A 14,850-nucleotide genomic window follows, 5' to 3' on the forward strand; every position below is an offset into this window, starting at 1 on the left:
GGGAAGAAGGAACCCATTCAAGCAAGAAAATGGAAGACTTAAGCAAGGTAGGGCTAAAAACCTGGGCGAAAATTTCAAAACTGCTTTTTGGGCAGCACAGTTCATTGTAGATGTTACTGAGATGGACTCTTAATTGAAACACTACCTCTGGTTAAGAAGAGCAGGTTGCTTGAAGGTGTTGAGACCACACTCTGTCACCCGCGTCACTGCCTCAGTCATCTTCTTCGAGATCTTCTCGCATTTTGTCATCAGCCCCAGGACAACGTCTCGCTCTTTAAGCACATCTTTACAGCCCCAGATCAAGTCCTCAGTCAGGCCATTTGCCTTAGTAAATGTTTTGATCTAAGCATGGGGAGGAAAAAAAAGCAAATCGGCTTTAAGCACGGATGAAAGAAAAGCAATCTTTATGCAATCATCAGTTACAACACACTTCAAAAGGAATGCATTAAAAAAATAATTCAGGGGGATCACAAGTTCGATCTTGTGCTGCTGTGCCCGATTCCCCAGGTAGCAGCTGCAGCAGCGCACAGTTGGCTGGGATGGACTGGCAGTTGAGCTGACCTGGGTATTCTCTGCTTGCCATGCAGCCGTCTGTACTCCATGATTTGCTACAGTGAGAGATGCATTGCTCTTCCAATTCGTGCCAACACTCCCATAATCAAGCAAAGCTCACACTGCACCAAGCTGCAAGCCAGAGGAATGTGTGCACTGTCCTGCTTCACCACTGTGACTGAGGAGCTGCCGCAGTGAGTGAACCTGCTCCAGAATGTGCAGAGTCCTCTAAATAGCCATGATATAAAACAGAAAACTCCTAAAGCTATGATTCCAGACTTTTTCCCCACTAATAACTGTCAACTCAATATAAACTGGAGGAAAAGTCCTGACGAGACTCAAATGTGCCACTTCACCATTGGTCATCGGTATATTATAAAACCATGGTGCTAACAACACCGAACTTTTAAGCCAACAGATCAAAGATGTAATCTGAAAACTAAAAAGAGTTTGTAAGTGTGTAAATCAGCACATTAATTCCAATTAATTCAAGATAATTTCACTCCAGTTGCACACTCTTCTATAGTAATGCTGCAGGGTTCTCCTCATAAGAATTAGAATTTCCATATCCACATTCTATATTCACTTATCATTTGTAATAAATGTTATTGGTTAAACTATACTCAATGACTATTCTCCCATACATATGGAACAAGTCTTTCATACAAAAACATAACTTAAGTTCCTAATGAATTAGGATGCAGGGTGTGAACAGCTATGTCTACAGCTCCACTCAATTGTTATAGTGTTGGTAGTTCTGAATCAAATCCTTACAGAGGGCTAAATCAAACCACTGAGGAAGTATAACACCTAAGAGTGATTTCTCCAGTGTAGGACTGCCGATTTATTTGCGTTCAATTTTAAGACGGCTGACAGTTTTGCTAAGCAATGGCAGTCAAACGATCAAAAACCCATATGTTCTTCAATCGCACAATAACAGCACACGGAAACTTTTCCATTGCTGAGGGCTTGGTGGAAGAGAAGCCTACAAGCAGTAATCAGGGATCCATTGAAAGCAGACCTCTGAGCTGTAAGGCTTTCACTGTGGTTTGGAGACATAGTATATAGCGTACATGACTGGGGAATGTTCCCACATGTGCAGGAAAGGAGCAGCCTGCATTGCACCTCTTTGAAGGGCACAAGGGGGTTTCCTTTTCACCAGGTAACCACACACAAGGGCAGCTGAACTTGTAATGCAACAGTATGTTATTCCAAGTCTCTACCAAGCATAAAGCAAGCTGGGACAGACAGCTAGATTACAGGCAGTGGAACAGTAATACTTTGAATGTGGGGTAGACGTATTACTTCTCCCATTGGTGCGCTTTGAAGACCAAGATGAAACCGGTGAAACAGGAGTGTACTGTACTTCGTTCTGCTACTGAAATGAGTTGCTCACATGTAAACCAAGTGACCAGCCAGGACTCACCATCTAGGAGTTTACATGGCAAAACACAAGAGGTAGGCGGAAAAGAGCAGAGAGAGAATTACAGTAAGATTAAATCCCAAAACAAGAAGTGCAATTTTTCTGGTACTGCCAGACTTCCCATTTACTGAGCCCTTGTTGAACTGGCCCTAAATGCGCAATCTCAGTGTTCTGACAACCAAGTACAACCCAGTTTCCTATCAGCAGTCCCTTATAATTACAGGGCATGGTCACTGACTAACATGTATCCCATTATTGGATGACTTAAGACAAACTTAAAGATCCTGAAAAATTATAGAAAAGAACCACTTCTATGGAGACTCTTCTTTCGTACGAACCCAGCCATAAAACAAAAGTCATGCTCTTGGCCTTGGGGAGATGGCAGAGAATCTCTTCCAAGAATCCTGTTTTTGTCCGGTTTGTAAAGAATACATTATAATGTTGAGGGACTGAAACAATTGAACTACAGGTGTTTCCATGGAATCGTTAACGACTACAGGAAACAAATAACTGCTACCATCAGTTTGTTTTTCCAAACAAACTTCCCGTGAAGAACAAACAAGCATAAGTACTTCTGCTTCTTTGTAAAAACAGAGAAATGCAAAATGTGCAAGTTATCTCCCGGAAATCTGTCTGGTTTCCAAATCATTTCAAAGGTCTTTGTGTGACTCAAAGCATGGACTTTTAAAACTCAGTCAACCTTAACACCAAGATTAAGGACACTGCAGCAGAAGTGTGACCCTGTGTCTGTCTTTCCAAGGAAAGATGCAAAAAGACACTTTAAAAAAACATTCACTTTATATAAATTTATATTTTTTTTGCTGTATCCTTGTTGTTAACTGGAAATGTAATTACTTTGACAATTTCCCTTAGTAAAGAAGAATTGAGCTGAATCAGTGACAAAGTTATGTAAAACCATACCATGTCTTTTCTCATTTGTAAAAAAACCCATAAATAATACTTGCATTCATATTTCAGATATTCTATCCCAAAAATGTAAACAAATTTTAGTTTCTGCTTTCATAGCTTTTTAAACGTGAAAATGTGACAAAGTAGTTGTACTAAAACAACTGGGATTTCTCCCTTTCACTTTCTAAAAGTGGCACATCACTCCCGAGATATACTTTTGTGCATTTCAAGATGTGCAGAAAATACAAATGAATAAATACAGCATCATTCTTCATTTCTTAGGTTAATGTGTGCATATGAATTTACACACAGAGTGTGGCTACATTACATAAAAGACTGCTACGTCACTCTTTGAGCCCCATCGCATTGCAACTGCACAACATTCACATTTTGTCGTTCAAGAGGCAGTGCAGGCTAATTGTTAGTCCTGGGTACTGAGTGTGGTCTGGCACACTGTCCAGAAGTCGGTCAGTGCACTCATAACACGAGAGGCATATCTGGATTTTTATCCTCAAATACAGGTTTGCTCGACACCCAATTCAAAAACAGCCAGGTGCCACAGCACCCTAGCCTAATATTCTCTTGTACATCTTTATAACATAACATCTACTTAACATCTATTTAAGATAACCCAGAATTCCATCCTCTTTTAGGACCAACAGCATGCTTTAAAAAAATGTCCAACCTTCATTCAGTTTTCCATAATTGCAAGGAAAAATCTAACATTTATGTAATGCCTACAGCAAAGCGTGTATAAGATTAAATCTTCTAATCTTTAAATACCTCTTCATTGTACTGCCCATCTGTTCTGCGGTGCAGTTGTCATGAACTAGAACGTACCCTCGAGATACTGCAATCAGTGTCAATTCTGTCATGTCAAGCAGCTGCACGAACACCAGGTCTCTACACACTACACTACGTCGTGCGGAACAATATGCTTTTTTTACTACTATTTTGTTCTTTTGAAAAAATGAAGGAAATTGAAACACTGCACAGAAACTGATGGCAGTTGTTTTTAAAAAGCATTAAACCTTCACCCTTTTTTGTAAAAAGTGTTCTGCCCCACAACAATGGGCACTCCAAATGTGTGAGAATCGCCCAATTTCCACTGTAACCATGGCCAGGGTACAGCCATCAGTCTCCTGCAAGGAACTGTGCATCAGGCCCTACATGTCTCCGCAAGGCAAAGCTACCAGATACAGGAGCGTATGTCCACCTCAGCCCTCCCTCTGCGTGTTGCAGTTACATAATTAAACAGTACGTGTAAATAAATGCACTGTCTACATATGCAAAGACAATGATGTCCACATATACACACATTCACCCTGACAGGCATAACCAATCCCCTGTAATGTAATTCTGTATTCATTAGAAGTTTAAATATGGCTAAATAGACTGCAACAGCAGCTCTTAAATTACCCAATTTACCCAGAACAAGGTGCAGTGTGATTACAAGCAGCGAATCAACAGATGTTTAGCAATAAGTTAAATCCTTAAGGCAATCCGTATCACTCCCTCCTTCCAAGAATCCCCGCTACCAGATTTTAGTCAATGTAATGTACAGGTATATGCGTGTACAATCAATACGTTTTTTATTTGCTGTCGTATTGCTTCTTAGCTTTTTTAAATATATTTTCTCACTATCTGTTTTAGATTTCCCCTTGATCATTAGCTTAAGCTTAATAATAAAAGATCTGAATCCGATCTTTTCTGATGTTTGCAGCAAAGCATATGCTCATTCTACAGAAAAACAGGAAAAAATCCTAAATGAATCCCTGTTAAAACTAGTCTCAACTTCTTTTGTCCTTGTTTCGTCTCAGAAGACTCATCTGAACAGTTTAATGAGGATGAATGCCGGCCTGTTACAACATGCTGGGGTTCCCAATACTCTGGAGCTGAATGCCAGAGGAGCTGTTTTTCCCAACATTCGTCTAATGGCATTCAACAGCTCGGATCAGCAGATCATAAAGCATGGTTTTTCACTGCACATAACACCTAGCCTTTTTGTTGATGGCACTTCAGATAGAGAGCATTGTTTGATTTAACAGGGAGCCAAGATTTATTTCACAACAAAAAGTTTAAAGTAAATGCAAAAATATGCATTTTCTGCCTTTGAAAGAACTTAAACTGAAAAAAGTGCTGAAATACTTGATGCAACTGAGTATATGCATCTGTCATTGCATTCACAAAAAGAGTAAGAAATACACCTAATATTTCAAGTACACAGGCTGTATAAAACAATTTTTCCATTCAAGACTCTGTTATTGGAGATATTCAACCCATCTCATTAATGTTCTCTGTCTCTCGTGCTTTAAAACCTATTTTTGCGTATATTCAGTCCCAGAAATTAAGACAAGGATCAACAAAAGGCCTGCTCTTTTCCACAAAAATCCATGCCTATGCAAAGTGCGTATCAGGAACAAGACACTTCAAACTTCATGCAAATCAATTTTTACCTCAGGATCCATTCTTTTTACATTGCCGAAGTAACCCTTCAGGACACTTCTTCCACAACCCTTAATAAAATTATATAAAACAAAAAACTGCAGGTAACTTACCTGTAAATGCAAAGATTGCCACTGAGTGTAGGGACTCTCTAACTACATATTAACCAGGAGGTCACAGCTACAACAGCTACCAGATATCCAGGGTTCACAGCAAACACTCGGTATGGCGAGAACATTTAGGCTAAAGAAAAGTTTTCTAGATATAAAAAAAGAATCCACTTTGCTTTCTATTATTGTGCATGCAGACACCCATGCCTGCAATCTCAAACATGGGGCTGCTTTGGGATTTCCATTTCTTCTTAAATGCCTGCTGCAATCTTGAAAATTCTGCCACATTCTTGCCTTCTGCATGGCAATACTCATCTGAACAGACTGGCTTTGAACTCCTTAGCAAATGAATCTCTTCTTTCCCCTCTGTGCAGTGATATAGACCAAGTTTCTATGCTACCAGGCTGAGTGACAGTGTTAGCAGCCAATCAGATGGGCTTTTTCAAGACCATCATCCCACAGTATATTCAAAAGTAGGTCATATGATCTTATTTGAAATGCCATTGGCTCAGGATTAGGTAGTGTTGGAACCTAATAAGGCTAAGGCCTCCCATTTCTGATTCCCTAGAGATATAACACACCTTTCCAATAAAAGTGTCTACAAAATTAAAAAAAGAAAAATATAAGCTTAAAGCAAAAAAAAAAGTGAACTTACTAGGTCCTCCCAATTTTTAAAGGGACGGAGTTCTACTATCTTCTTAGCCTTTTTAACAGAGCACTGGGATATCAAGGAAAGCTCATCTACTGATGCATCCTGGAGGAAAGTCAATATTTTAGCTTTGAATTCCTGATTCAAACCATCTTCTGCATCGGAGTCCTCCCCAGAGGACTTCTCATAGTCACTGCTGATCGATTCCTCGTCCTCTGAGCTGCTGTCCTCCACTCGGGTCACTCTTGCCTTGTTCTTCCCCGACTCACTGGGCCTGCAGATCCAGTTCTGTTTTCTTGCCACTGGTCTCTCGCCAGCAGAGAGCCAGGTTTTGATGTCTGGAGATACAGTATGCTCCTTTGTCACCTTGGGTTCAGGTGAACTACTAGAGTCTTGGTCTGTAAAGAGAATAATGGGGAGAAAAACAGTAACGGACTTGGCCTTCTGCTTTATACCTAAACCATTCCTGTATTTCATTTTCTGTTTTTGCACACAGGGAGTTTCACTTTCAGGGGTTCATTGGCTTGAGAGTCCAAGGCCCCTGTTGTTTGATTTTTTACTACACAACAAGATGAAGGAAACAACACACGCCTAAACCAAGCAAATGTGCTGAAATGACAAATCTTGAAATAGTAAACCATCTACAAGGTGGAAAAGAGTCCAGGGCAATGGACACAAGTGGTTCAGATGCATTTGCGCGTGTCCAGTGTCATGCAGCTTGTTGGCCACTTTTACACGTGTGCCTAGCCTCAGAAATGTAGATGAATGTGTTGAAAAGGAAGAGGGAAGGAACAGCTGGAAATCTTATTTCCCATCTGTCACAAAAAACACAAGGTACCTCATAAGCTACAGCCCGAGTGTCAAGGGTGGGGCCATTTCACTGTAAATTGCAGTGTGCTGCAGGAGGCTGGAAAAAGGGCAGGTGGAGAGGACTGAATAAGTCTCATTGATCACTGTTGATCTGAAGATAATTTTAAAACAGCAGTAGGACATTCAAGTAAAATGTGTTGCCTTTCTCTGCCTTTTTTGTTACAGTTATTTTCCTTGGATTATAAACATTTAAAGTATTTATGTTAAAAAAGGAAATGGTGAGACTTGTTATTTTGTAACAGAACAGCTGTCTTCACAAGGTTGAAACTTTTAAAAGGGTAAACTTTTTTACTACTTTACTTTGTGTAACAGCTACCTTGGAATGTTTTGTGTATCAGCAAAACACAAAATTCAGGCAAAAACACTACACTAAAGATTCCAGACATACAGTATGTGAAAAGTATTGCTATGCTTTACAAATGTTGTAAGGCTGCTTCTTGGAACTTCAACACAGTGTAAAAATGCTAGACGTCATAGAACACAATACTGATATAATAAGGCTTTCTTTCCTGGATTTCACTAAAAGACTGGATCCACTCTTCACCTTAAAAATAACAGTTCTTAAATGCACACATTTCTCCTACTTCAGTTTGCATTTAAACAAACAGCAAAACTAAAAAGACACAAAATTCAAAAGTACTTGTTTCCAACTATACTAGTTCAAGGATGGTGAAAAATGGATAATTGTAGTGTTATGGGGAAATGTATAACATAGAACAACAGGGAAACAGCTTAGCAATTCGACAACCTATCTCCTGTCTCCCTAGCAAGTTCATCAGGGAATCTAAATAAATGAATCCTTGCTTCTGCCCAGAACCTACAGCTCACAATCAGGCCACCACAGTGATCTCAATATAGAGTAAGAAAAGTACATCTCTTGATCTGAATAAATCTCCTTGAGCCTTGCAACATTTTAATTGTTAAAATCGAGGCCTCCACGTGTGTAAGTCAAAGCACTATGATCTTAAAGACTCCCCGTTACACACCAAGACACCCATTGGTGTGTAGTCCATTTCGTAATGAAATCAAAAAGTGTCTGGATACAAGGGTTATAGAGGGATACATATAAGTGTGCTAAGAACAGTGACGGAGTTCTCCAAAATTATGTGTTCTACCTCTTAATAGTAATACCTCTTTACACATGATGGCGCACACTGTGAATTGCAAAAAACACTTCGAAACCAATTTCACACACTTTCAAATGATCTGGGAGTTGACAGCACTGATTTGGCATATGCAAGATGCCAATGAGTTGAACCCCAAATACAGGTGACAGCTGCTTGCAAGATGTTCAGAGGAGAGGAGAATGGGAGACATACTGTCAGTGCCAGTGCCACAAGCAGATCACTGAAAGAAGCATGTCACCGTCTGAAGGTGATTGCACAAGGACAGAGTCCCTTCTCAAAGAAAAGCAACCACATACCCAAAGCTAAATGAAACAGACAGGCCCAGAGGTCTTGCTCACCAGCTCTTATTTTGAATTGAAGCACTGATTTTTTTAATGTGTTTTAAAAAGCTAAGCACTCTTCTGATGCAAAGTTTTTGATAGGGCGTCCACGATTCGTTAATGATATCACACAGTGATGCCATGACTAGAGCGATTGTGGAAGAAAACGTGCTCTTCAACACGTTGATACATGTGCACTCTTACTAAACCCACTCTGTACAAAAGCAAGAATGAGCAACCCTTTTCAATGAAGGCCCTAAAGCAACAGTTAACCTCTAATAATAAGTGATTATCTGTTATTGTCTGAGTTGAGCTGCAGAGTTCATGTTTGTCTTTAGCAGCCGATTGCTTCCAAGTAGTTTGAAGTATGAAAAGGAGATTTTAACTGTGAACATGTAGTTTACTCACATGTCAAAGGTCTAATGAAGAACTTCATTTCACATCAAGCATAACCACTTACAAATGAAATGGTGCACAACCTACGTTAACCACTGGCTGATTGAGTTAAATTTAATGTCCCTTACAGAAATGTAATATACAGATTATAGAGTTTTTAAGTGGACACCATGTGTATATTTTTCAGTTTTTGTACCAGATGCGTGCTGCATATACAACTATTTACTTGTACAGAAATATACTTTCAGCAAGCAGTCAATAAAGGTTATTTTGACATTTACGGCATTTCTATACCGAGAAGCCAAAGACAACCATAGTTACTGGTGACAGTGCAACATTATTACTTTATAAAAGAAAACTGCAAAGGATTTAATAAAAAATAAAAAGCAGTTATCACATGCTTCAGTTATTTTTTATTCATAATCTGTGGCATAGTAATTAAAGGTCTCAAAGCTTTGTATTTAGACCTAAAAATGAAATTTGATCTCTTTGTAAGAACTCAAAAGCTCTGCAAAATCTTTTTGTAAAACACTGAATGGAAAGATAAATTCAAATGATTGCAAAGGTATAGCAACTTTCATACACCGTGCTTATCCAGCATGGACTTGCTAGCTAACAATTGCTGTTGTAAGACTTCTAAAAGCTTGTCCACAGGAACCAAGGAGCACAACCATTATACCAAACGTGCATTGGAGGAAACAAGTTGTTCAAAAACACCCCTAGAAAGCGTTTTTGAACTGTATCTGCAGTTAATGGCAGAACTGAGAAGATTTGACTGTACTCAGAAATGAGGTTCCCTTCCACTGATGGTCATGTAACATGTCAGGGTCGCCCGACGGTGGCCAGTGTGTCAATGCCTCAGTGCTCTCAATGAACAGGCTCACCTGGGTCAGAAAACATTCTCAACGCTTCCAGGGCATCTTCAAAGCACCACTCGTGTTCCTGCAGGACATCTCTCAGCTCCTGCAGAGCAGCATTAAGAAATAAAGATGATCACATCGGGTAAAGGACAGTGCAAGCTGGCTTACTTCACAGTGCCTCCCTACATAACACCAGCTTGGTTTCTCTCATTAACAGATTTGTATACCTGTGCAGGAGACCCTCTATGCAGCACTACTCTCCTACTTAGTGCCTATTTCTAATGCCTGAGCCCAGGCATCAAGGCAGCCAGAAAGACAACTGTAATACAGAGGTTTATTCTGCACAGTCAGTTCTAGGATGGTGCAAATTCACACATACACAGTTACTATCTGATTAAAATTAATCACAGGAGCATTGGGAAGCATGTGGGGATGTCACAACTCTGTACAACTGACTCATCTTGGCTATAAGATTACAGATTGGAGAACATGACCAACTGCACAAAATACATTTCAGAGGAACAAGGACCGATTAATGAACCGAAAACATCATGTTAGCATTTCAATGGGTATAGCCTTTACTTACTGGTCTTCCCAATCTTTATTAATCATTTAGTTTCTGGTACAAGTAGAAAATTAGATAAAGATGCAGCAATACAGAAATAGTATGAATGACAAGGAAAAACAGACTACAGATCAAAACCATGGAGAGGGCAAACACATGGCAAATTGTTTAATCTTGAGAAGTGCAAAGTGAAAATAAACATGAATGGGTTTGGAGACCTATGGAGTCTCTTCCTGGTTCTCCTCAAGAAGCAATAAAAAGCAAACAAAAATAAAAGCCTGGAACTGACATCAAGTGCAGTTATCACATTTTACAACATACTTAACCAAACTACTTTTGGAATATTAGATTCACTTTTGGTCACTATACAACAAAAATGATATAACAGCTTTGGAAAGCATTCAAAGGAGAGCTACAGTACATGAATGATTCCTGGTCTCAGGATCACATACAGACAGGCTAAAAGAGCTAGATCTTTTCAGTCTAGACCAGAGGAACCAGAGAGAGGCTTTGATCCAATGATATGAAATCCTAAGGTGTACAGACAAGGTTAAGCCTGGGGAATGTTTCATACTTAATGATGAATCAAGACACAAGGTCACAACTGGCAATTAAATGGAATTTGACTTAGGTCAGAGAAAAGGAAACCTAATTGCCAGCTGACTGAACCTCAGACTGAGCTCTTTCAAGGAAAGGCTGGATGATATTTTATATTTTAGATTCTCTTAACTATTAAACACCAAACAAGTGAGCTTGACAAAACAGCTCCCCTCACCTGCCACTTATTTTATGTTCTTTATGCTTTTCTTAGATTGCTGAACTTTCCTTGCCTTTAAAAAAATTACCTTGTGAGAATTTTTGCTCAGGTTTGTGTGGAAAGGAAAGGAAAGAGTTCACTATGCAAGCAGTTCATAACATCACAATGTTTCAAAGCATGGACACTATACATGTATCTATACACAATGCCATATAAAGACAAGAGTTTTGACAAAGTGCCAAGCAAGAATAGAACAGAGAGAAAGATCTCCATAGACTCACCTCCTTATCTAAATTAGGGAATTTCTTTTGAAGTCTCCTCAAGGTGGCTTCCTGTTTCTCCCATTCTTCCATGGAATTAGCGGCTTCATTTTCATCCACCTCAAAAAGTGAGGAACAAAAAAAATCAGCAACGGTCAATATGCAGCTTAACAATGTACAAGGTGTTCCTGAAACGCAAATGACAGCAAGGTTTCTAGTGAACTAGTGCTTTACTTCTAATAACAGGCAGACTTCTAACCAACGGGGTGAACATCAACCATTAATGTTTATCAGATCCACTTAAACCAGACCTCAAATGTCCATCTACTTATTGAAAGAGCACCAGAACTGGGTAGCTGGGCCTCTTACATTGAAAAGCTATAGTGAAGCACCATGTCATAGAAAGGAAAACAGTATTCTTAACTCACTGCTGTTTTCTTCTTCTTGCTTGGTTGAACTATGTCGCTATCCTCAGAGCTGCTCTTCGAAGAGTCTTTATTCTTTCTCTTCCGCGCATTATCTAAAAAAAGGATCAAAATCAATCATTTCATCTCACCTTGCACAGCATACTAAACATCTTAGAAGTAAAGAGGCATAAATAGCCAAGATCATTTGAGGATTCATTTGAGTTATTGAGCCTTTTCCAGTCAAGGAGTCTTTAAAACTGCAAACAGAAAAATTGTTAAAACCATGGCTGTGAGAGGTGAAAGAGGGAACTTGTGCTTGGAGAGATCTTTTATCCTCACTCATGTTCTCTGAAAAGATCAGTCTGTCTTCTTTGTGTTTCACCAAAGGAAACGGCAGGGCACTTTCTGTAAGACATGTAATAAATGGAACTGCTGGACAAATATGATGTACTTGGGTGATCTTGATATGGTTCAGGTGTTGATGAGATGGTCAGTGGTATTACCTATTTTCCCAGGCTCACCAATCAGCTCATACTACTGACCACCTGACCATTTCAAGGTCACCCAGAGGGTGTCAGATTCATTGCATCTCTCACATTGAATTTCTCTGTTGTTTATAATGGTGAAATATGAATATTGTATATAATGGTATCTCCACAACACTGTAAATAAAGTACCAGTTGGTACTGTACATTAATGTGCAAGAGATGCATCCAAAAATATGAACCGTTCCACTGACAAGTTCAGCAACACTATACAAAAAGTTTAACAAGTAATTCTGTAGCTTCATGATCTGCAGGGGCTACCCATACTACCCAGGCATCAGTCAAGGTGCAGGAAGTTTAATCTGCTTTTCATACATATATTTGTCTAAATAGATTCATACTGACCAAATACTTATCATTCATCTATTGTCTCCCCCACATGTGTGGTCCATTATTACAGCAGATTGGCAACATTGAAGCCTGACAAAAATTAAATGAAGTTTAAGGCAAAACCTATGTTGTAAAGATGGCTTCAGTAGTTACATATAAAATCCTTATCACTCAAAATGAAACACCGCAGAGTATTCTAATATAACTGAGAAAAATAAATAACCTGGTTTAATATTTAATATCTTTCAAGCAGAAGGCATTACAGAAAGTTCCACATTCATCAGATCCACTGCAGTTGAAAACAGAAATTTAGCTTGTGAAGACCTGCCCTGTGAACATCTGTCAGGACTTGGCAAGTGATCTGACACTTTCCAGAAGAAAATCGTTGCTATCGGGGAGGTGCCAAAAAAACACATCAGCACAACGCCCGCGAGAATTGATCGCAATTTTTTTCTCTCCTGGCTGTTGTGCGTCAATCAGAAATTGAAAAACAAATGAAAATCCAGAGATTCTGTATCATCAGTCTAATCTGAAGTGTTTAACAGAAAACATAGCTCATCTGTAGCTTCAGGGTTTACACCTCTGTCCAAGCACACCGTGTGAAAGGCAATATCGTGCAACTACAGCTCCAGGTGAAAGGGCTGGCCAGTACACGTCTCCACTGCATTTAACCCTTTTCTGTGCATCCGCATGCATCACTCTGGATTACCACCAATTTGTGAAGAACTACATTGTTTCTTGTCAAATCCTTCAGTACATGAAGACAAACTGCATTACACATACAACTATTATCCACCCAAGGGACTTTGTCTTCCATCAGGCTGGTAAAGTAGCAATCATACTCATACACTCTAATGAAGGGCACAGCTTCAAACAGGTCCAGTGGTTGGTGCTATTAGTTACTTGTTACAGCTGGTCAGCTGACTGGTTTCTGACAACAGCTTTCGTCACTGTCCCCCTTTTGCTGTCAGGGATTCATATTTGGGACTTTTACATTAATGTGAAAGAGTCCTTCACCTGACCGGGCAAAATCCCGGTCCAGCACAGCAGCCAGCCAAGGTGTGGTAAGATTCACTTGCAATGAGCCAGTGAGGTGCTCCTGCTGACTGACCTGTCTGAGCTGTGGTGCTGTAGAGACACAAGCACCATGGCAAGGGAATACTTCACTAGGAATGGCAGGTCTTCAACAGACGCAGGAAAACAGCTGTGACATCATCTCATCTCCCCCATCTCTCCATTAACTTTTTCATGTGTACTCAAGGGTCCATAAGACGCTTGGTTACATCAGATTACATTGTTCCACTTGATTCATTCTATATATTTTTCTGAACCTCTACATCAACCACAATTGCATCAGTTTCACCTGCACTAGGGCCTGGAAGTATTTCTTAAAATCCCATTTTGTTAGTTTCTGGGCTCAAGTAGTTTATTGACACCACGGAATTTCATCAGTAAAAAATGCAAGGATTTCTCTTCTGAACTCCCGGAGTAAAATGTCCTTTTGGAAATCAAGCTAACAGAAGGCATACTATCCAAGATCTAAACAGCATGCTTGCAGAGTTGCCAACAATCCTTATTTCCATTCTTTGCAATCCTGTTCACTACTGCCATGAGCTGCAGTGCTTGAAATATGAATATGAACATGGAGAGCTTAGAGTGATGTAGCTCTGGGCCTGACCCACCTCCCTTCCTTACCTGCTCCTAGTTACCACTCTTACCATCCCCCTGATCGAGACTCCCAACAGGCCAAACAACGGCCTGTTCAAAACACAGATGACAGCATTTAAAACTGAACCGCAGCAGAGGAGTAGAGTCAGATGGCACAGAATTGTAAGAAATTTGACTTGTGAAAAAAGGATAAGGTTATGATGAAAAAATTGCCATGGTGTATGCCACTTTCCCATTTGAAGTAAAAGGCAAAAAACAATTCTGGTTTTTGCAAACCAACACCCAGAATCTCTTTACAAGTGGAAAGATTACAGATTTTAATCGTCTTTAATTTTGTTACGTTATACATTTTAGAAACGTTTCATCCATACAAACACCACAAAACTATTCTCGATTGTATTTCTGAATGGTATGTTACACTTAGTTCACTGTTTTAAATACATCTAATTAAGAAAGTTAGGTGTTAGCATAAACTATTAGCAATCAATATTAAATTTAGCACTGTAATAATTTGTTGCACTTTCCTCCGCATCTTGTAAAAATATATTTTCATTGTTCAGATATACATTAAATCTGACTATCATATAATAAGTTAAATACAAAACTAAAGAAAAAATAGGGTTAAATATAATTCAAAATATTTTGCTAACAATGTTA

At 39.4% G+C, this 14,850-nt stretch overlaps 1 protein-coding gene across 1 annotated transcript in view; it reads right to left on the bottom strand.

Moving 5' to 3' along the window:
* The window catches only part of smarcad1a (SNF2 related chromatin remodeling ATPase with DExD box 1a), a 46,511-nt gene that overhangs the window by 16,067 nt on the left and 15,594 nt on the right, over positions 1 to 14,850 (bottom strand). Inside the window, exons 5-9 of the mRNA XM_088628640.1 lie at positions 11,672 to 11,763; positions 11,265 to 11,363; positions 9,686 to 9,764; positions 6,095 to 6,486; positions 146 to 342 (exon numbers count right to left, since the gene is read on the bottom strand). Coding sequence (XP_088484766.1) covers positions 146 to 342; positions 6,095 to 6,486; positions 9,686 to 9,764; positions 11,265 to 11,363; positions 11,672 to 11,763 — 859 coding nt within the window. The remainder of the gene's footprint in view (positions 1 to 145; positions 343 to 6,094; positions 6,487 to 9,685; positions 9,765 to 11,264; positions 11,364 to 11,671; positions 11,764 to 14,850) is intronic.

Source organism: Lepisosteus platostomus, chromosome 4, assembly GCF_059453375.1.
Source record: "Lepisosteus platostomus isolate fLepPlt1 chromosome 4, fLepPlt1.hap1, whole genome shotgun sequence".
In the NCBI taxonomy this organism is placed as follows: Eukaryota; Metazoa; Chordata; class Actinopteri; order Semionotiformes; family Lepisosteidae; genus Lepisosteus; species Lepisosteus platostomus.